Here is a 23,786-nt window from a genome sequence, read left to right on the forward strand (position 1 = left end):
TCTGCTTACTGAGAGCTCCAGATCAATCAGAAATCTAATGAAATATATTAAAACCAGTGACCACATAGATAATATAGGAACCTTCAGATGACATGGGCGCTAGGACATAACAGTGACAACAAAAAGCAAATTTTTGCAAGAAAGTAAAGCCACTTCTGAAGAAATGACACAGTAAGACTTCAAAATGTTTCATTAACAACAGAGATAAAGGTTTTCATTGTCACACTTACCATCAAAGAGTCTGTCAATAACATTGTACCCAGCCCGAAGATCTGATAAAGAAAACTCATAAAACTTGGTCCAACCCTGTCAAAACAAATTTAAAAAGTAGTAAAGAACTGATCAGTATTCAAAGATACACATACACATGTATCACTGTCCTTAAAGTCTTTTTTTTTTTCCTTTTTTGAAGAGTTCTTTTTTTTTTTTGCTATAGGACGCATGCGCTCTCCAGAAAGACAGAGAGAGAAAGAAAGACAGAAAGAGAGAAATCACTCCCCAGGGAGGATGGCCACACCGCAATCCCTTCTCCTCCTTTCTCCTCTCGGGATCTTGGGCACGCACACACACGTGCCCGGCGTGAGTTTAAGCCACCAGGTCCAGGACTCAAACCGTGGTCGACTACATGGGATTACAGTGACATAGCCATTACGCTAATTGCTGGTCCCTGTCCTTAAAATCTTAAGGAAAACGTTCACTGTATACTGAAAAAGAAAACTCAACTCCTAAAAAATTTTAATAAAACCAATGTGGAAAAAAAAAATCTAAACAGTTCATTAAAAAAAAAAAATTACTAGGACCAGCAGATGGCATAATGAATACGTTGCTTAACTCCCACGTAGTCAAACATGGTTTAAATGTCAGCCTGGTGACTTAAAACTCACACTGTGTATGTGTGTGCATATTTGCCCAAAATCCCAAGAGGAGAAAGGAGAAGAAGGAATCATGGCGTGGCTATCCCCCTAGGGGGTGATTTCTCACTTTCTGTCTCTGTCTCTCCAGCGAGCCCACACGCCCTATAGCAAAAATCTCCCTAAAAAAATAAAATAAAGAAAAAATTGGAGCCTGCAGGTGGCGTGGTGGTTAGGAGTGCTAGACTCCCACATGGCTAACTATGGTTCGAGTTCTGAACCTAGTGGCTTCCTTGCTCTCTTGCTCTCTCACTCTGGTCAATATTTTTAAAAAAGAAAATAAAGTTAAATAAAGTAATTTTTTTTTTAAAATTTCTGGGACCAGCAAAAGGGGTAGTGTTTATGTCACTAGACTCCCACATGGCCAACCAGTTTGCGTCCCAGACCCAATAGCTTAAATGTCACACTGAGCATGTGTGTGTGCATGCTAACCCACTCTATGGATTGATTTCTCACTTTGCCTCTGTTTCTGTGTCTCTCTCCAGCAAGTGCAGTACCCTATAGCAAATAAAACCTCTTAAATAATTTAGTGACCTCCACAACAGGAGAAGTACATTGTACTACACTGGTTTTTATCATTTAAATATGTGGCAATGTAGCAACAAGGAGAAAACAAACTGGTGTAGTAAACTTATTTGACTTATTACAGGCACAATGAGATATTTCACAGTTTTAGCTTTAAGAATTATAGATTTTCTTCAAAACATGAAAACAGATATTTAAGAAGAAAAAGGCAGATGGCATTATTTTCTGTATGTTCATTCACACTGAACCCACAAAATATGTACATTAGAACTAAACAGAAGTACAAACCTACAACTAATAGCTGGAATGGTTGTATAAAGCACATTCACAGGTCTATATTGTGTAGAAAATATAAAACATAATTAAACTTCTTTGGGGTTACAATAATTGTAATTAACATTATATAATAAGCTCAAGCTTATTTCATAAAATATGAATACATAAATTACATTGAGACTTGAATAGTTATTTAGGAATACTGATTTTTTTTTGTGAATAATGAATGAATGGAATTTGTAAATGTGCTTGTGTCCAGGTCTGGGACTAAAAGAATTAACTAAGGAACCAGCAGATGGCTTAATGGTTACATCACTGTACTCCCACATAGTCGATCGTGGTTCAAGTCCTGGATTTGAACTGGAATTGGCTTAAAACTCACACAAAGCACATGTGCATCCAAAATCCTGAGAGGAGAATGGAGGAAAAGGGATTGTAGCATGACCATTCCACCACGGGGTGATTTCTTGCTCTCTCTCTCTCTCGCAAGCACACGAGCCCTATAGAAAAAATCTCTAAAAAATTTAAAAAAAAAAAAAAAAAGAATTAACCAAAAGACAACTCATTTCTGCCATCACATAGCTTTCAGTCAAATGTGGGAGGGAGCTGGTATAGACAGTAACTTAAATACATATACAACTTAGAATAAATCTAATGAAAAGAAACATATTTAGTCTATATAAAGAAAAGCTCTGACCTAACCTAAGTAGTGACAGAAAGTCATCTTGTTGAAGAGTTAGGTAGCAAAGTACAGAGCTGAGAACTAGGTAGGAAATCAGAAATAAGAGTTTTTGTATTGGATTGTAATGGAGCATAAAGATATCAAAAGAAGAGCTATCAGACAGACTTCTGAGCTTATGGCTTATTTAAGTGGCTGGTGGCAATTCACCAATAAGTGGTACACTGAAAAAATATGAGGTTTGGGGAAGAAGATCTAAATAGAAGTTCAAAATTCCTTAACAAAACTCATTATACCAATTTATGAAGTACTGGCTATATTCCAGCTACTATTGGCATTAATGACAAGATAGCAATGAACAAGAGAGACAAAAGCATATGCTCTTGGGAAGTTTATATTCTAGTACTTGTTCCAGAACACATTGATGTCATTGAAAAATTCAAATGGACAGGTTGAATGAGCAGGTGGCTATACAAACCTACAGCTTATAATTAGAGATTTAAGAAAGTTGCATGAACTTGGGGGTTAATAACATTTGGGTAAGTCTGTTTTTAAAAAGAACATTATGGATATGGTGAAAACAAGAGATTTAAACTCTACTTATTAAATTATAATATATTGAAGAATTAAAGATCTAATACCAGCCTCATTGCCTAGTGGTTAAGGAAGCCAGTTCCCACATGGCCAAATTGCACAGTCCCAAACTCAGCCTGAGTGACTTGAAGGACATGTGTATGCCCAAAATCCTGACTATATGAAGATATGGAGAAGGGCTTGTTTGTGACCATACCCCACTAAAGGGTGCATTCTCCTACTTTCCCTGCCTCTCTGGCAAATGCTCTCTGATAGAAGTAGAAAAAAGGGAGAGATGGGACCAGCAGTTGGCATAATGGCTATGTCGCTGGACTCCCATGTAGTCGACTGTGGTTCGAGTCCCTGGTGGCTTAAACTTATGCTGGACGTGTATGCCCAAGACACCGAGAGGAGAATGGAGGAGAAAGGACTGCGGTGTGAACATCCCCCCTGGGGGGGGCGATCTCTCGCTTTCTGCCTCTTTCTCAAGAGCAAGTGCCCTATAGCAAAAACCTCTCAAAAAAAAAAAAAAAAAAAAAAAAAAGGGAGGGGAGGAGAATTAAAGGACTATGCAAGGAATTATGGACCCATGAATAGTTAACAAAATTCCCATAGTAACAAATCTTTCTACCAACTCAAAGCTAATTAGTAACATTTCTTATTCCATTCTATTAGACTTTATTCGTGCAAAGAACACTTTTTATTTAAATATCTTGAAGATGAATATTTATAAAAACTCTAACTAGAAAGTCATTGCTAGGAATATTACTGTATATACCTATGATATGGTCTCCAGCCATGAAATAGTATTTCGGTATTTTGTCTATGTACTCCTCTAATTTTACAATTTTGAATGCAAACTTCATGGGAAGAAAAAGTGACATTCTTGATCATTTTTGGTAGGAAAGTGAATTAATGTTCTCTTTTGAATAGTAATTTGACAATATGTATGAATTTTAAAAATATACATACTAACTCAAACATTCCACATTTAGGAACTGGAAGGTGCTAAATAAGGTAAAGGGATATCCGTCACAACTGTTTTTATAAGAGCCAAAGTTGAAAAGAGTATGTTCACCCAAGAAAACAAAGCTGCTAAAAACATGTGTATTAATATTGGGTTGTCAGAAAGGTCATGATATATTTTTCTATGCAAAATTGCATTATGACCTTTCCGACAACCCAATGTACTGCAATACAAATAATGTATTTTGATTAGGCATTAAATAGGTACTGCTACTCACTATCTCTAAAATATATTGTTTTAAAAAGATACAGGGGCCTGTTAGGTAGTATGGTGGTTACAGCACTGGACTCCCACGTAGTCTACCAAGGTTTGAGTCCTGGAATGACAACTTGAAACTCATGCAAAGCAAATGTGCATACATGTCCAAAATCCCAATAGGAGAATGGAGGAAAGGGGATGGTGGCATGGCCATGCCTTCGGGTGTGATTTCTCGCTTTCTGTCTCTGTCTCTCTGGCAAGCACACGTGTCCTAGAGCAGAAATCTAAAAAAAAAATAAATAAGTCACACAATATGGGTGTGCATTTATGCCCAAAATCCTGATTAGAGAATGGAGAAGAAGGGATTGCACTATGACCATCACCCTGGGGAGTGATTTCTTGCTTTCCCTGTGTCTCTCTCCATCTCCTGTGAGTGCAAGTGCCTGATGGCAAAAACCTAGAAGGAAAACAAAAAGAAAACAGGCACAGAATCCTGTAATATATTAACATTTGAGCTACAAAGAATAGGACTGTGCATAAAATTCACAGGATATGTTTGGTTATGTATACAGTATCTCTGAAGGGCAGTCGAAATGGCTTGCAGTGTACACCCTATGATAAAAACTGCATGGCCAGGGACTAAGGAGATACTATGTTTTCACCGCATATCTTTCTATACCTTTTTAATTTATACTATGTGCGTTTATCACTCACTGCACAATAAAAATCAAATTTCTTTCTACAAATATAGATTGTCAATAGAAGTACCTGACTCTCAATAATGTTATCTATCAGTCAGGATTAATTGATACATTAGGTGAAGGATGGATGTCAGAGAAGTTAAGAACAAAAATTTTAGAGGAAAGTGAGTAAGTTCTATACAGTTTCTTAGGTGTGACTCTTGAGCAAATAAATCATTGAGATGCATTTACTGCCTACATAAAATGAAATAAGGGTTCCCTCCCTGTAAGCACAGTATGCAAATAATATGAAACAACACATTCCATATGATAAAAATCTAAAAATAAAAAAGTACAAATTTGTGAATCATATGACACAAACCTATTTACTGACACTAAAATATAAAAATATTCTAATACAAAAAGATATGTGAGGCATGTCCTTACTTACCTGAGGAATATAATTTCTTCTTTCTTGACACGCAGCATGAAACCATGCAAAACTGAAGAGAGCATGAGCTCGATATATGTTATCTTTTTTGTTTATTTGCTCAGGAGTCCAAGACTCATAAGTACGCATTAGGTTTTTCTTCAAACCTGGGGGGGACTAAAGAAAAAGTAAGAGGTAAGCTATTTCTTAAAATTTTACAAGTAAACCAGTACTTAATATATTTGAGAACATATTTTAATGAAAAAGAATTTTCATCACTTAGCCAATTTTACTTAAATTATATTGTTACTTCAAAATATACACATATAAAATTATTTCTTTGTATTCAAAAGTTTATATCTCAATTATAAATTGAAAATAAGTTTTCAAATGAACAAAAGCTATATAATCAATAATATTCAAAATAATTACACACATTTTTATAGGATCAGTGAAGGATTTTTTTAAAAAACTGAAACTATACCACTATTTACAATACTAATGTGATATGGATTTTTCTGCAGTGTACTTTGTCAGTTTTCCCTCACTAGGTATATGAATTTACATACCATTTTCAACATACTGTTTTCATATAATGTGAAATATTCTTTGCATATTAGTTCCCCAAAGATAAAGTGGGAATTCCCTGACATTGCAGGGCTCATAAATAAAACACAAACCCAGTGGCTTGAAAATGATGCCAAGCATGTGCACATGCGTGTGTGTGTGTGTGTGTGTGTGTGTGTGTGCATGTGCACCAAAATCCCAGGAAGAGAATAAAGGAGAAGGGTTTGCAGCATGGCCATTCCTTGCGGGATGATTTCTAAGTTTCCCTCTCACTGTCTGTTTCTTTCCAGAGTGCACACACCCTATGACAAAAAACTCAAAAAAACAAATCAAAATTCACCAAAATGATTAAAATTTCAAACTCAACAACAGTAATAAAAACCCTCTCCCCTCAAAATTACAAAGTTAAAAGTAAAATAATGACATAATGAAAGTTGTCTGCCCAAGTTGGTTTTTTTGGAGAGGTTTTCGCTATAGGGCATGTGTGCTCGCCAGACAGACAGAGAGAGACAGAGAGACAGAAAGCAAGAAATCACCCCCCAGAGGGGATGGTCACGCCGCAATCCCTTCTCCTCCATTCTCCTCTCGGGATCTTGGGCATGCACGCACACGCACCCGGCGTGAGTTTTAAGCCACCAGGTCCGGGACACGAACCGCGGTCAACTACGTGGGAGTCCAGCGATATAGCCATTACGCTAACTGCTGGTTCCCTGCCCAAGTTGTTTTTAACTTATTTTGAAAACAATCTTTTTTCCAAAATGGTTTCTAACATAAAAAGAATAAATTTCGAGTTAGTATTTTATCTAATAAAAGCAAACCATTTTTAAAAGTTTTTAAGCCTGTTATATTTTATTTACAATATTGGTAAGTTATTATTATTACAAATATATTTCAGATGTATGTATCAAGTTTGGAACAGAGCTGCTGAGCATATATGAGAGAATTGGGAGTGCAAATTATGTTAGGAGGTATTGGGAGCCAACAGGTGGTGTAGTGGTTAAGGAATTGGACTCTTACATGGTTGACTGTGGTTCAAGATCTGAACCTGGTGGCTTGAAATTCATTCCAGGTTTGTGTGCATGCATGCTTGAAATCCTGAGAGGAGAATGGAGGAGAAGAGATTGCAGCATGCCTATCCCCTCTAAAGGGACAATTTTCACTTTTGTCTGTCTCTATCTCTCCAGCAAAGCACACACCTATACCAAAAATATCTTTTTTTTTTTCTCTTTTGAGAGGTTTTTGCTATAGGGTGCGTGTGCTCGCCAGAAGGACAGAGAGACAGACAGAGAAACAGAAAGCAAGAAATTACTCCCCCAGGGGGGTGGCCATGCCACAATCCCTTCTCCTCCATTCTCCTCTCAGGATCTTAGGCACACATGTACACATGCCTGGCGTGAGTTTAAGCCACCAGGTCTGGGATTCGAACTGCAGTTGACTACATGGGAGTCCAGTGACATAGCCATTGCACCAACTGCTGGTCCCAGCAAAAATATCCATTAAAAGAAAAAAGAAGAGATTGAAAACGGTCAAAAACAAACAATATAAAAATTGGATCTCCACATCCAAATGATTAAGATTGGACTGACACCACATAAAAACTCAAAATGGAGCTGCAGGTGGTACAGAGGTTAAGGTAACTGGATCCCACATGGCCAACTGTACAGTTTGAGTTCCAGACCCAGCAGCTTAAAAATCATGCCAGATGTATGTGCATGCATGCCCAAAATCCCAAGAGGAGAATAGAGAAGGGATTATGTTGTGGCCATTGCCCTTGGTAGAGATTTCTCACTTCCCATGTCTGTCTCTTTTGTCTCTCTCTGGTGAGCACACACACCTACAGCAAACAAGAAACAAACAAAAAATCTCAAAATGGATTAAAGACCTAAATGTAAGATCTAAAACTATAAACTCCTAAAAGGTAATGTAAGAGAAAGGCTTCATAACACTGGATTTGGCAATGATTTCTTATATTTAACACTGAAAGCACAAGAAACAGAAGAACAGACAACTGGGACCACATCAAACTTAAAAAAATTTCTATGTAGTAACAAACAATCAGTAAAAAGCCATTTACTGAATAGGAGAAAATACATGTAAACCATTTTTGTGATAGGTTAGGATCAAGAATATATTATGGGGACCAGCAGTTAGCATAATGGCTATGTCGTTGGACTCCCATGTAGTTGACCGCAGTTTGAGTCCTGGACTCAGTGACTTAAACTCATGCCTTGAAAATGATGCCAAGCATGTGCACATGCGTGTGTGTGTGTGTGTGTGTGTGTGTGTGTGCATGTGCACCAAAATCCCAGGAAGAGAATAAAGGAGAAGGGTTTGCAGCATGGCCATTCCTTGCGGGATGATTTCTAAGTTTACCTCTCACTGTCTGTTCATTTCTAAGTTTCCCTCTCACTGTCTGTTTCTTTCCAGAGTGCACACACCCTATGACAAAAAACTCAAAAAAACAAATCAAAATTCACCAAAATGATTAAAATTTCAAACTCAACAACAGTAATAAAAACCCTCTCCCCTCAAAATTACAAAGTTAAAAGTAAAATAATGACATAATGAAAGTTGTCTGCCCAAGTTGGTTTTTTTGGAGAGGTTTTCGCTATAGGGCATGTGTGCTCGCCAGACAGACAGAGAGAGACAGAGAGACAGAAAGCAAGAAATCACCCCCCAGAGGGGATGGTCACGCCGCAATCCCTTCTCCTCCATTCTCCTCTCGGGATCTTGGGCATGCACGCACACGCACCCGGCGTGAGTTTTAAGCCACCAGGTCCGGGACACGAACCGCGGTCAACTACGTGGGAGTCCAGCGATATAGCCATTACGCTAACTGCTGGTTCCCTGCCCAAGTTGTTTTTAACTTATTTTGAAAACAATCTTTTTTCCAAAATGGTTTCTAACATAAAAAGAATAAATTTCGAGTTAGTATTTTATCTAATAAAAGCAAACCATTTTTAAAAGTTTTTAAGCCTGTTATATTTTATTTACAATATTGGTAAGTTATTATTATTACAAATATATTTCAGATGTATGTATCAAGTTTGGAACAGAGCTGCTGAGCATATATGAGAGAATTGGGAGTGCAAATTATGTTAGGAGGTATTGGGAGCCAACAGGTGGTGTAGTGGTTAAGGAATTGGACTCTTACATGGTTGACTGTGGTTCAAGATCTGAACCTGGTGGCTTGAAATTCATTCCAGGTTTGTGTGCATGCATGCTTGAAATCCTGAGAGGAGAATGGAGGAGAAGAGATTGCAGCATGCCTATCCCCTCTAAAGGGACAATTTTCACTTTTGTCTGTCTCTATCTCTCCAGCAAAGCACACACCTATACCAAAAATATCTTTTTTTTTTTCTCTTTTGAGAGGTTTTTGCTATAGGGTGCGTGTGCTCGCCAGAAGGACAGAGAGACAGACAGAGAAACAGAAAGCAAGAAATTACTCCCCCGGGGGGGTGGCCATGCCACAATCCCTTCTCCTCCATTCTCCTCTCAGGATCTTAGGCACACATGTACACATGCCTGGCGTGAGTTTAAGCCACCAGGTCTGGGATTCGAACTGCAGTTGACTACATGGGAGTCCAGTGACATAGCCATTGCACCAACTGCTGGTCCCAGCAAAAATATCCATTAAAAGAAAAAAGAAGAGATTGAAAACGGTCAAAAACAAACAATATAAAAATTGGATCTCCACATCCAAATGATTAAGATTGGACTGACACCACATAAAAACTCAAAATGGAGCTGCAGGTGGTACAGAGGTTAAGGTAACTGGATCCCACATGGCCAACTGTACAGTTTGAGTTCCAGACCCAGCAGCTTAAAAATCATGCCAGATGTATGTGCATGCATGCCCAAAATCCCAAGAGGAGAATAGAGAAGGGATTATGTTGTGGCCATTGCCCTTGGTAGAGATTTCTCACTTCCCATGTCTGTCTCTTTTGTCTCTCTCTGGTGAGCACACACACCTACAGCAAACAAGAAACAAACAAAAAATCTCAAAATGGATTAAAGACCTAAATGTAAGATCTAAAACTATAAACTCCTAAAAGGTAATGTAAGAGAAAGGCTTCATAACACTGGATTTGGCAATGATTTCTTATATTTAACACTGAAAGCACAAGAAACAGAAGAACAGACAACTGGGACCACATCAAACTTAAAAAAATTTCTATGTAGTAACAAACAATCAGTAAAAAGCCATTTACTGAATAGGAGAAAATACATGTAAACCATTTTTGTGATAGGTTAGGATCAAGAATATATTATGGGGACCAGCAGTTAGCATAATGGCTATGTCGTTGGACTCCCATGTAGTTGACCGCAGTTTGAGTCCTGGACTCAGTGACTTAAACTCATGCCAGGCGCGTGTGCATGTGTGCCCAAGATCCCAAGAGGAGAATAGAGGAGAAGGGATTGCGGTGTGGCCATCACCCCTCGGGGGTGATTTCTCGCTTTCTGTCTCTTTCTGGCAAGTGCACACGCCCTATAGCAAACACTTTTAAAAAAAAAAAAATATATATATATATATATATATATATTATGAACTACTACAACAACAAAAATTAATCCAACTAAAAATTAACAAGGAATGAAATGCAAATTGCTCCAAAGATACATAAATGTTCAACAATAAGCATATGAAAGATGCTCAAAATTAAGAACTACAAATCTAAACTACATCTACTAGGATATTCTATTTTTCCTTAAAGCTTTTGCCACAGGGCTCATGTGCTTACTCAAAAGAAAGAGAGAGAAAGAAAGAGAGAAAGTGAGAAATCACCCGTGGGGAATGGCCATACTGCAATCCCTTGTCCTCCATTCTTCTCTTGGGATTTTGGGCACACTTGCCTAATGTGATTTTCAAGCCGCTGGGCCCAGGACTCAACCCCCAAAGCTCGCCATGTGTGATCCAGTGCCTTAACCATGCCACCACGGGCTCTAGGTTAGTTCATTTAATAAAATAAAAATAAATTTCCAAAAAAAGAAATGTTTGTGAGGATTCAGAAAAATTGTGAACTATTAGTGGGAATGTAAAACCACGTGGCTACTATGGAAAACAGTATGGAAATCTTTTAAAAATTAAAAACAGAATTATATAATCCACCAATCCCACTTCTGAGTATATACTCAAATTAAATGAAAACAGGATCTTTAAGAGGTATGTGTTTACCTATGTTCGCATTATTCGGAGTAGCCAAGCAGTAGACCTAAGTATCCACTGATAAAGAAAATGTGGCACATATAATGGACTAATATTTTGTCTTAAAGAAATAAAAGCTTGTCACGTGTGAAAAGATAGATGAATCTTGAAGACATTATGGTAAGTGAAACAAGCCAATTATTAAAAGAGAAAAACTGATCAATTCTACAAAGTCAAGTATTTAAAGCAGTTGGACCCACAAAGTAGAATGGTGGTTGCCAAGAGCTATAAGAAGCGGATAGCGGGGAATTGCTAGTCAGTGGACATAGTCTCAGTTTTGCAAGAAGAAAAGTTCTAGAGATCTGTTGCACAAGATTCATAATTACTACATTGTACATGTAAAAATGGATAAGACAGTAAATTTTATTAACCATAAAACACACAAAAAATTTAACTTTTGAAAAGACTATTTAAATGTATTTTTATGTTTTCATTTATATTATCCCTCTAAGTGTAAAAGGAACTTTTGTGTTTGGATAAAGTGGTTGTTTCCATTCCTTTAGAAGACGCATACTGCTCTCGGACCATTAGTGATTTGAATTTCACATCTTCTCACCTCATACGTTATCTTCAAACTTGACTGTAGTAAAATAGGAGTAAAGTTGGGATGAACTTCCGCAGTAAGCCAAAGACGAAAAGTATCTTTAGGTTGAAGAGTATTCAATTCCTTGTTTACAAAAGCAACAATAAAAATATATTCAAATTCTATACAAACTTCCCTTTTATCAATCTATTATCAATAACAATACTAAAACTTTTCTGTGACAATTTGATATAATGTTAATGCAATGATTATGTTTCCTTTAAATTCTTTATCTTCTCTAGTTATATACTTGCTTAGTGTAATGAAAAATAAATTGGACCAGATCGATGTGGCTAAAGTCTAAACTTTGCCGCTTATTCACTGTGTGACCTTGGCTTCTATGACTTACACCGACTCTAAGCAAGGATAACAGCAGCATAGGACTGGGTAAACACCGAACAATGTCTATTACACAGTAAGTACAAAATGCTAGCTATAATTGCTATGCCTCAACCACAAGTCATCCTCAGTCCTACAGATTCTCTTGGCTTCCACAGTCATGTTATCAATTCTCCCATGGACAGGTTTTAACAATGCATTATCTATAACTTATACTCAAAACTTCACCATGCAAATTCATCCTCCCATACTCCTTATACTATATGCTTTAGATATCTATTCAGATTTTTATGCCTTTGTCTTTAGTCATTATATTCCTTCTGCCTATTATTTCTTTGTAATCTGAAACATTCTTCCTTATCTGTCAAAATACAATTTAAATTATCATGTCTTAGGGAAATATCTCCTGTAGCTCTTCACTACTACAATCCCAATGATCGCCTATGCCATTTTGTAAATTCTCTCCTATAGTATTCATCATACTATGAAGTATTTATGTATTAATGTGATGTCTCTTTTAAACTAAGTTCCTAGAGAGCAGGTACAAATTTTGTATGTGCCAGTACCTGGCACAATTCCTGTCTTCTTTCTGTACTTTGCAAGTATATGTTAATTGAATGAAAGACAAAAGAAACATTGATAGCGCTCAAAGACAGATTATATTAATTTTTAGACTTCACTGTCTCAAACTAATGTTCATTAATAGCATGCAAAATGCATCATTAAAAACACAGAAATAATGGCAGAAAAAATGACCATAAGAAGTATTGTGTTTGCTTAAAACTGTAAAATTATTAAATGTGTCTACACTTTATACTGAGGGCATGTGCATGCATGAGAGAGAGAGTCAGTCAGAGAGAAACTATCCCCAACCGTGCCTAGTCATGCCACAACCCTTTTTTCCTACAATTCTCCATTCTGTAAGGATCTTGGGTATGCATGTGCACAGCCAGCATTTAAGTCACCACAGATGGTACTTAAACACTGGTGACCATGTGACATCCAGCTTTCTCTGCATAGCACTTAGCTGCTGTGCCATGGTGCTGGCCTACACCTTATTTACTTTTTAAGAGAGATTTTTGCTATAGGGCATGTGCGCTCACCGGAGAAACAGACAGAAAGTGAGCAATCACACCCCCCACACACACCCGAGAGGGGACGGCCACACCACAATCCCTTCTCCTCCGTTCTCCTCTCAGGATCTAGGGCACCACTGCACACATGCCCAGTCTGAGTTTTAAGTCACCAGGTCCAGGACTAAAATCATGGTTGACTACACTGGAGTACAGAGACATAACTATTATACTATCTGCTGGCCCCCATCCTCATTGTTTTAAAATACAAGTTAATATAAAATTTTACCTTTGATTAGTACATCGAAAAATAAATATAAAATGTAAAAGAAACAATCTGTGTGATATTATTAGATTTGCAATAAATTTAAATCCAAACAATTCAAACTTTCCAAGAAGAAAAAAAAAATCATTGTTTTTAAACTTTTATACCCTATATCCTTCAAAAACTTGTAATTCAGACTTGCTCCCAAAATATAATTATATTTTACATAGATCATTCACTGGTCTTTATATAAAGAGACTTCAAAAAGTTCATGGAAATATAAAATTACAAGTTTATTTTGGTGCAAACAAATTGAAATCCATGCAATTTTTTATTACATGCAGTTTCCATAAACTTTTTGAACATTATTCATATATCATACCAACATGAATTTTATATTTTTACACATTAGTTATTTTTACAGAAAACTAATAGAATTATATGAATATATATGCCTCCATTCCAAAACATGTACCTTTAGATTACAAGTAATAAATTACCACAGTCCATCAATCCATTCACTTAGTCATTAATGATTTACTCATTACCTGTTTAGTGAAGGTACTGTAGTTTCCTACTTATTAGAACTACACAAATTTTCAGCACATTACAAGTAGGAAAAGGTTTCCCTCATTTAGTTGTATTCTTTATCCTACCTTCTGCCAAAATAATTTAACAACTAACTTCCCTGTAACAGGCCTCCTTCAGTTCTCTGGGTCACCAAACTAAAACTCCAAGTTCTTCTGCACAGTTCTCAGGGTTTCTGTAACCTAGCCACTTCCTAACCATCTAACTCCATTTCCCCCCACTTCCCTAGGGCATGTGCGCTCACCGGAGAAACAGACAGAAAGTGAGCAATCACACCCCCCACACACACCCGAGAGGGGACGGCCACACCACAATCCCTTCTCCTCCGTTCTCCTCTCAGGATCTAGGGCACCACTGCACACATGCCCAGTCTGAGTTTTAAGTCACCAGGTCCAGGACTAAAATCATGGTTGACTACACTGGAGTACAGAGACATAACTATTATACTATCTGCTGGCCCCCATCCTCATTGTTTTAAAATACAAGTTAATATAAAATTTTACCTTTGATTAGTACATCGAAAAATAAATATAAAATGTAAAAGAAACAATCTGTGTGATATTATTAGATTTGCAATAAATTTAAATCCAAACAATTCAAACTTTCCAAGAAGAAAAAAAAAATCATTGTTTTTAAACTTTTATACCCTATATCCTTCAAAAACTTGTAATTCAGACTTGCTCCCAAAATATAATTATATTTTACATAGATCATTCACTGGTCTTTATATAAAGAGACTTCAAAAAGTTCATGGAAATATAAAATTACAAGTTTATTTTGGTGCAAACAAATTGAAATCCATGCAATTTTTTATTACATGCAGTTTCCATAAACTTTTTGAACATTATTCATATATCATACCAACATGAATTTTATATTTTTACACATTAGTTATTTTTACAGAAAACTAATAGAATTATATGAATATATATGCCTCCATTCCAAAACATGTACCTTTAGATTACAAGTAATAAATTACCACAGTCCATCAATCCATTCACTTAGTCATTAATGATTTACTCATTACCTGTTTAGTGAAGGTACTGTAGTTTCCTACTTATTAGAACTACACAAATTTTCAGCACATTACAAGTAGGAAAAGGTTTCCCTCATTTAGTTGTATTCTTTATCCTACCTTCTGCCAAAATAATTTAACAACTAACTTCCCTGTAACAGGCCTCCTTCAGTTCTCTGGGTCACCAAACTAAAACTCCAAGTTCTTCTGCACAGTTCTCAGGGTTTCTGTAACCTAGCCACTTCCTAACCATCTAACTCCATTTCCCCCCACTTCCCTGCCTGGCCCCACTGTGCTGTCAAAGCCATTGTCTCTTCGTTCCTTGAAAGAGGCAAGCACCTATCCTTGCTTTGGCTGTTCCAAGTAACCGTGACATCCTTTCTTTGCCTACACGTAGCTAAATCAAAATCCCATCAAATCTTCAAGAAGCGTATTTGAAACCTTTCCAACAGTTCCTACTGTCTTAAGGTTATTTTCATCCTGGGGCCATTTGAGTTAAATGAAGTAATTGCTTCAACTTACATTTTATCTTCCTTAGCATGTTGGTGGTTCTGAGGTTACCTCCAACTCCCCTGTAGGTCTTTCCTTCTTAGAGAGATCAGCAGCACCTTCATGAAATTTTCTAAGCTTCCCTGTCAATCCCAATTAATAACATCCTGGCTTCCCTGAGATGCCATTAAAAAAAGACATTCATATGGTAGTCCAGCACTTTAACCACCTTGCCACCTACTGACCCCTTAAGTGTTTTCTCACTAAATATGTACAGTCATGTAAAACAAGCCACCAGGTCCAGGACTCAAACTGTGGTTGGCCATAATGGGAGTGCCCAACACTTTAACCATGCCACCCACTGGTCCCAAAATTAAATAATTCTTTTAAAACAAAAAAACCTAAAATGATTTCTCATCACATACTAGCTTTTTCAAAGAATACTGTGTAAGATGAATCAATTTGAATACTGATGTTACTTGGGAGCTACAAATTAAGCATATTAGTTATTCTCTATACCACATTTATGTGAATCTACCTTTTCCAGAACTGGCAGCCAAGACACCACAAGGTGTAAGTTCTTCAAACAGAGCCAGTCTCCATTACAAGCACATTCTTTCAGCATCTGAATTGCTAAGTCAGCTTGACCTTGACCCATGGCAACCTGCACAAAAACAAAAAGAATATAACTATTTTACCAAAAAAAAAAAAAAAAAAAATGGAACCAGCAGATGGCTTAATGGCTATGTCGCTGGACTCCCGTGTAGTCGACCACGGTTCAATTCCTGGACCCACTGGCTTAAGATCCCAAGAGGAGAATGGAGGAGAAGGGATTGCAGCATGGCCATCCCCCCTGTGGGGTGATTTCTTGCTTGCTTTCTGTCTCTTCCCCTCTCTTTCTGGTGAGTGCACGCACCCTATAGCAAAAATCGCTCTCAAAAAAAATAAAAAAGATCTGCTAACACATTATATCGTAACACATTCGATAAGAATAATCCCCAAACCTCCTAACTGGCTTTAATTTTATTTTAAAGAAGAATCAAACTAATACTAAAACCAAGCAGAGACCCCCACTCTCCCCAAAAGGGATGGGCCTTTGTTTTCCTTCTGTTGAATGTAAGAAAAATTAATAAGGGCTGAATTAAAAGTAAAATATATCTAAGGGGTTTGGAATACAAGATTCATTTATACTGTGAGGGCCCAAATTAAGAGGTAAGAGTCCAGACTCTGGGTATGGTAATCAAGCAACAATGACCATGAATAAGGGCCACAGACTTCTAAAATTCCCAAAGAAAAGATAACTTCTTACCTTCAAAAAGAAGTTTTGCAGGACAGAAGCTGCTGGCTGTGAGCACAAAGGCCTCCAGCTGAATGGTGTCAGAAACCTGACATTGCTCCCTTTCAGAATATAAGCTTGTTTATCTGAAGGGTCCTCAATCAAGAGGCCCAGGAAATCAGCAGGCCCTCTGGAGCCAATCACTGATTAGATCACTCACCTGGGACCTTATACCCTTAATTTTGCCTTTCAAAGCTCATGAAGCGAACACCTCAGGGAGGCGGGACCTTTCCAGCATGAGTTGCCTACTCTCCTTAGTTTGTTGCAACAAAGCTGTACTTTCATCACATCATGCACCTATAGTTTGGTCTGTTGTGCTTGGGCAAGTGCACTTGATTTGAGTACAGAAACAATATCAGGAATTAATAATCTTCCAAGAATATTAAATGGAAGTCTATATGAGTAGTTTAATTTTCACTAATAGGTACCACCTGCCAAAAAGGAGCGTCTTCCTTACTACACTTCGTTGATAACTGAACATTGTCCTGATCAATATACTAATCTACTGTAACTACACCTGAGTGGAACTCCCTGAAGTCAGTTGGTGCAAAACATGCACAGCTGAGCCCAACAGTGCTGCTCTGTGATGCCTTTCATTTTTACTGCTCTATTATATTTATAATACTGTGAAATTCTCTAATTTTTGGTTAGAAGTTTTTTGGTTTGGGGACCAGCAGTTAGCGTAATGGCTATGTCGCTTGACTCCCATGTAGTCTACCACGGTTCGAGTCCCAGACCTGGCGGCTTAAACTCACACCAGGCGTGTATGCATGTGTGCCCAAGATCCTGAGAGGAGACTGGAGGAGAAGGGAGTGTGGCATGGCCATCCCCCCCGGAGAGTGATTTCTCGCTTTCTGTCTCTCTGTCTCTCTCTGTCTTTCTGGTGTTTCTGGCGAGCGCACGTGCCCTATAGTGAAAACCTCTCCAAAAAAAAAAAAAAGTTTTTGGTTTTTATTATTACTTTTCCAGTGAAAAAGGTTTTTTATTCTCTTTTCAAAAATTGAGGGTAAATTTAACTTTCAAACCTGCATGTAAATTGAACTGAGAAAGAGGCAACCTAGACAAAACAAAAGCTACTTCATGAAAATAATGGTTTTATTTTGAATAAATTTACTCGAAATATTTATGCATTTTTTTACTTTGGATAAAGAAACTGCAAGTAAACATTACTGTGATTTATTGTAAAAGCATTCAAGTAAGAATTTTAAAATTATTCTCAAAATTTAAAGAAATGTATTAGTCTCCTATTGCTTCTCTAACAATTTACCACAAATTTATTGCTTTAACTCAAATTATTAGCTTTTCAGACTTCTGGAGATAAAAATCTCACTAGTCTAAAATAGAGGTATCTAGGTTTGAAAATAAAGTACTACAGGTTATGTACTTACTGGAAACTCTGAGAAAATCCTCGCTTTGTCTTTTCCAGTTTCTGAAAACCCCCAGATACTTTGTTTGTAGCCACTCCCTCCAGCTTCAGAGCCAGCAGCCTCATGTCTCCTCTCCGCTTAGACCTCTACCTCTTCCGTCAGATCTCCTAGATCACTCTGACATGTCACCTCCTCCATATTAGGAGCTTTGGGACCATATTGGACCCACCTGAGATAATTAGAATTATTTCTCATCTTGGAATCCTTAACTTTTAAATCAGCAAAGTTCCTTTTTCAGAATAAGAGAACATATTTACAGGGTCTAGGGATTAGGACATAGACAGCTTTCGGACATGATTTGGCCTTCCACAACAAGATGTTTTATTAATAGGGCCAAGGAATAGTGACAGCAAGAACAGAAGAGCAGGGGCTACATGTGATAGCACTACCTGGTGGTAACACTCTCCACTTCTTTCAGCACTGGCAAGTTCTTGAAGTTCCTGAGAAGGATCAGCACCCGGGGAAATGATTATCAAGATGGGTTCAATTTCTAATGTCTCTTTGTACAAACGTTTAAGATTCAGAGGAAGTGGGGATAATTCTTTAAGCCCTAAAAGATATATCAAAGGAATTAAAAATAAAAAGCAACATCCATCATTAAAAACGAATTTCATCAATTATAATAGAGAATACTTGGGTGAATTATAATCTCATATATATTAAAAGTTTATTCACTCTAAAATCATTCATGTAGTAGTAATAGGTAATATTTATAGAATGCTTAAAGTGACAGGCATTTTTCTATCCTGTTCATATTAGCTTTTAAAAAAGTCAGTTAAATCTAGAAGTTAGAATATTTGTATCTGGTAACATTTTTAAAAATTTTCTAGAGGGTGCCTACACTCCTGGCAGTGGTTGGGAAGCAAGTAGAAGAAAAGTGAGGAAAATACCTCCCACAATCACACCACAGTCCCTCCTCATTTATTTCTCCTTTCAGGATTTTGGGCATTCACACACCTGGCATGTTTCTCAAGCTTGCAGGTCCAGGACTCAAATTGTGCAGTGGGCCATGTGGAACCTAGCCACCTTACCTACTATGCCACCAGCTGGCCTCATGTGGTAACTAATTTTAAGAAATAATGTAGATTTTGCCAGTATAGGAACTCTGCTCGTAGGATTATATTGAACAGGCATGCCAAAAGATTTTGAGGATTGCTTAACTAACAAATCTTTAAATCAAAGCTCCTTTTTTTTTTTTTTTTGGAGAGTTGTTTTTGCTATAGGATGTGTGTGCTCGCTCGCCAGAAAGACAGAGAGAGACAGAAAGCAAGAAATAACTCCCCGCGGGAATGGCCACACCGCAATCCCTTCTCCTCCATTCTCCTCTTGGGATCTTGGGAATGCATGCACATGTGTCCAGCATGAGTTTAAGCCACTGGGTCCATGACTAGAACTGCAGTCGAGTACATGGAAGTCCAGTGATGTAGCCATTATGCCACCTGCTGGCCCCCAAAGTTACTTTTATAAGCACATTTTTATAAGTTACTGTTTTAAAATTTATAGATTATCAAAAGGACTGCAAAAACCTAATAAAAATCTTTCCATATGAGTGATACTTGAGAAACAACATTTGAAACCAAATCTCTACAATTTGATTAAAAAGAAATAAGTGCTTATCCTTCTCCAGAAATTTGAACTTTTAAAATGTATTCATATAATAAAAACTTCTATTTTACATAAAAATTATATTAATAAAACTACTTGACCAAATACAAAGTCATCCAGCCATACAACAGTATATATAAATTTTGCTTGGAAATAGAGCATGGTTTCAGAAGGATATTGAACTTTCAAAGCATCTGAATATATGAATATCATGAGGTTTTCAGTTAATGCCATTAAATCTTAAATGTCATTTGATCTGGAGATAAAAGAGTGCCATAATAGAAGTACTCTAAAGAGTTGGTAGAGGGTCAAACTACAAAAATCGGTAAGACAAGTTATGTATAATGTAGCACAAAGATAATATTTTTAAAGACTAAATAAATGGGAAAATAACAGATTTTTAAGAACCTCTCTGAAAATTGTTTGTTTTTGCTTAAACTTGCATTTCAGTTATAGGAACAGAGAATAAATACATACGTAAGCCACAAATATATCAGATAGAGAAAAGTGCAATGCAGAGATTAAAACAAGGTTGACATGCTAGCCCAGAAAGATTTCCTTGAAAATACAGTATTTGGGGGCCAGCAGATGACATACTGGTTACATCACTGGACTCCCACGTGGCCAACTGCAGTTTGAGCCCCAGAACCGGTGGCTTGAAAATCACTCTGGGCAATTGTGGGTGTGTGCTCAAGATCCTACAAGGAGAATGGAGGAGAAGGGATTGTGGTGTGGCCATCTCTCCTGGGGAATGATCTCTCACTTTCCCTCTCACTGTCTCTGTCTCTCTCTCTCTCCCTGGCAAGAGCAAATGTCCTATGGCAAAAACCTCTACAACAACAACAACAAAGCAAGCAATATTTTACACTAACATCTGAATGATACAGAGAAGCCTTTCATAAAAAGAAGAGGAAGTAATATATAGAACCCACAGTGAGTACAAAGGACCCGGGCTGCTTTGCCTATTATAGTACAGTGGGCCAATAGGAGGGTCTAAGATGAGGTCATCGAGGTAGGCAGGGGCCAGACTGTGAGTGGTTTTGAATCTTAAATAAGGAATCTAGATTTAATTTGAACTATTTTGAGAAGACTTTGAAGATTTTATGCAAGAAATGTCTGGTTTATGATTTAAAAACATTACATAGCCTCCTAGAGAGAAGGGATTAGAGAAGAAGTAAGAATTAAGTAAGGAGAACCAATTAGGAAGATAGTCACTGATTTAACAAACATCTATAGTGCCTATATGTTCCAGATGCTGTCTATGGCATAGACAGCCATAGACACAATCATAAAATAAAGTTTGTGACTTCATGGGGCATATATTTTACTTGGGGGTATATGCATTTGAAAAAGAACAATATGTCAGGTAGCAACAATAATTACAGGGGGAAACGAACAGGATAAAGGAGGATATAGAGAATAGAAGGGAGGGTGAGTATGCTATTTTATACAAAATGATGAGAGAATCATCAATGAAAAAAATGACACTTGAGGGGCTGGTATATGGAACAGTGGGTAAGGTGCTGGATTCCCACACAGTCAATCACGGTTCAAGTCCTGGACCTGGTGGCTTGCTTTCTCACTTTTCCTTTCTCTCTTCCTTTGTCTCTCTCTGGTTAAATTACAAATAATAATAATACATTAAAATAAAATGAATAATTCTTTTTAAAAATGGCATTTGAGCAGAGATGTGAGGAAGATCAATGGGAGTAGAGAGCTCTCTTGGAAGAAAAAAACAGCAAATGCAAAAGTCCTGATAGTCTAGGAACATATTTGAAGCACTAGAAGAAAAGGAAAGAGGCTTTTGTGTTGGGAAAACACTGTGAACAAGTCAAAGAGTAGTAGGTGATGAGATTTGAGGAGAAACAGAAGGACAGAAGAAACTGCAGAACACTATGAAGTTCCTAGGAAAAATGAGATAATATCAGCAAAGTTTGAGAAAAAAAATGTTATGATCTAAATTACATTTCAAAAGGCAATCTAGGGGCCAGCAGGTGGCAGGGTAGTTAAGGAGCTGGATTCCCACATAGCCAACCATAGTTAGGTCCTGGACCCAAGCTTGAAAATCATGCCAGTGCATTTGTATGCATGCTCCAAATCTTGAGAGGACAATAGAGAAGGGATTGCAGTGTGGCCATTCCCTCTGAGGGGTGATTTCTCACTTTCCCTCTCTCTGGCAAGTGCACACCTCTTATGGCAAACAAAACAAAATGGCACTCATGCTAATATGTTGAAGATAAAATGAAAGGAAGGAAGGATGAAAGCCTGAATGGCAATAACCTTCCTCATATAACAAAGGCTTGAACAAAGTGGTGGACAGTAAGGGGGTAGAGGAAGGAGGGAGGAAAGTTATTGGATTCTTGTTATAGGCTGAAGACAGAGACAACAAATAAAAGCTATTGCAGTAACTAAAGAGAGATGGAAGATAACTTACATTAGATGTACAGTAATGAACAAAGTAAATGGATTCCAAATAATTTTTAAAATTTCAATCTGAAGGATCTGCTGGTAGATTAGATATAGAAGTAGAGAAAAGGGAAATAACTACTTTTGGGTTTTTTGTTCCACATTGGGCACACTAAATTTGTGATGTCTATCAGATATTCATATATAAACATCAAATTAGTATTTGGATACCTAAGTCTAGAATTACAGGGCTAGATATAAGAGATTCAAGATAGTAATTTAGAGATGATATTTAAAGGCAGGGTATGGATGAGATAATTTATAGGGAGAATATATAAAAATGGGAAAAGAGAACCCGGGACAAAACTGAAGTGGAAGGAAAGGTGCTCCAATACTTAGAATATATGCAGAGAAGTCAGTAAAGGAAAGTGAAAAGGAACAGCTTGTAAGAACAGAGGAACAAAAGAAAAAAATCATAACAATCAAAAGAAGAAAACATTCGAAAAAGGAAGAAATGGATAACTTTGTTAAGAGATTAAGACAAAAACACAGAAGTCATCACAGGATGGAATATGGCAATATAGAAGACATCATTGACCTTACCAAGAGCTATCTTGTGGAACTTAGAGGATAGAAGTCCAAATACAGGAGCCAACAAGTAGTTAAGGTGCTAGACTCACACATGGCTGACCACAGTTCGAGTCCTGGATCTGGTGGCCTATTTTCTCAATTTCTCTCTCTCTCTCTCTCTCTCTCTCTGTCTCTGTCTCTCTCATATGTGCCCTAAGGGAAACTTATCAAAATTAAAAGTTAAATAAACAATTTTAAAAAATGAAGTCCAAATATGACTGGTGTCCCTAGGAAGACAGCTACGTTAAGACAGGCACATAGGGTAACACCATGTGACCATGAAAGTAGAGATTCAAGTTATGCATTGGCAAGCTAAGGAACACCAAAGACTGCCAAAAACAAACAAACAAACAAACAAACAAACAAAAAAACCACCAGGATGTAGAAAGAGGCAAGGCAGTATTCTCCTACAAGTTTCAGATGGAGCGCAGCCTTGTCAGTACCTTCATTTCAGACTTTTAGCCTCCAGAGTTGTGAGGCAATCTATTTCTGTTTTCTTAAGTAATCTGGTTTGTTGTATTTTGTTATGACAACTGTAGGAAACTAATGCAGTGGGTGAGAATGGGGATGAATTTGAGAAGGGCACAACTTTATCTAAGGTTTAAGGAAACTTTCATGTCAACACCTGCTAACAGTATCCCAAACTGAGAATAAATTTAACTTCCAGTTTTTAATAAGAACACAGGCTTTGAACCTGGGTTTGAATTCTGTCATTTATTAGCTGTGTGATCTTATGACTTTGAATATACTTACTTCATAGGATTGCTGTGAGAAAAAAAGCAGCAGATACACATCTCATCCTTAAACTAGTACCTGGCATATGGTAAGAACTATTTAAGTGTTGACTATGATTATTATCATTATGAACATTCAAATTGAAATGAAAGAGTATGTTCACTAAGGCAAAATTGATCATCTGAAGCTCAGAGACAGTTTCTCAAAATAATACCGATATACA

General features: G+C 37.3%; 1 protein-coding gene across 1 annotated transcript in view; it reads right to left on the minus strand.

Moving 5' to 3' along the window:
* LOC102487405 (cytoplasmic dynein 2 heavy chain 1) overlaps nucleotides 1-23,786 on the minus strand; it is a gene marked incomplete at its 5' end in the record, with an annotated part of 254,523 nt that overhangs the window by 74,132 nt on the left and 156,605 nt on the right. Inside the window, 5 exons of the mRNA XM_006150080.2 lie at nucleotides 231-306; nucleotides 5,321-5,476; nucleotides 11,629-11,739; nucleotides 15,963-16,088; nucleotides 18,577-18,737. Coding sequence (XP_006150142.1) covers nucleotides 231-306; nucleotides 5,321-5,476; nucleotides 11,629-11,739; nucleotides 15,963-16,088; nucleotides 18,577-18,737 — 630 coding nt within the window. The remainder of the gene's footprint in view (nucleotides 1-230; nucleotides 307-5,320; nucleotides 5,477-11,628; nucleotides 11,740-15,962; nucleotides 16,089-18,576; nucleotides 18,738-23,786) is intronic.

The sequence above is a fragment of the Tupaia chinensis genome, unplaced genomic scaffold (assembly GCF_000334495.1).
Source record: "Tupaia chinensis unplaced genomic scaffold, TupChi_1.0 Scaffold000276_1, whole genome shotgun sequence".
Lineage (NCBI taxonomy): Eukaryota > Metazoa > Chordata > Mammalia > Scandentia > Tupaiidae > Tupaia > Tupaia belangeri.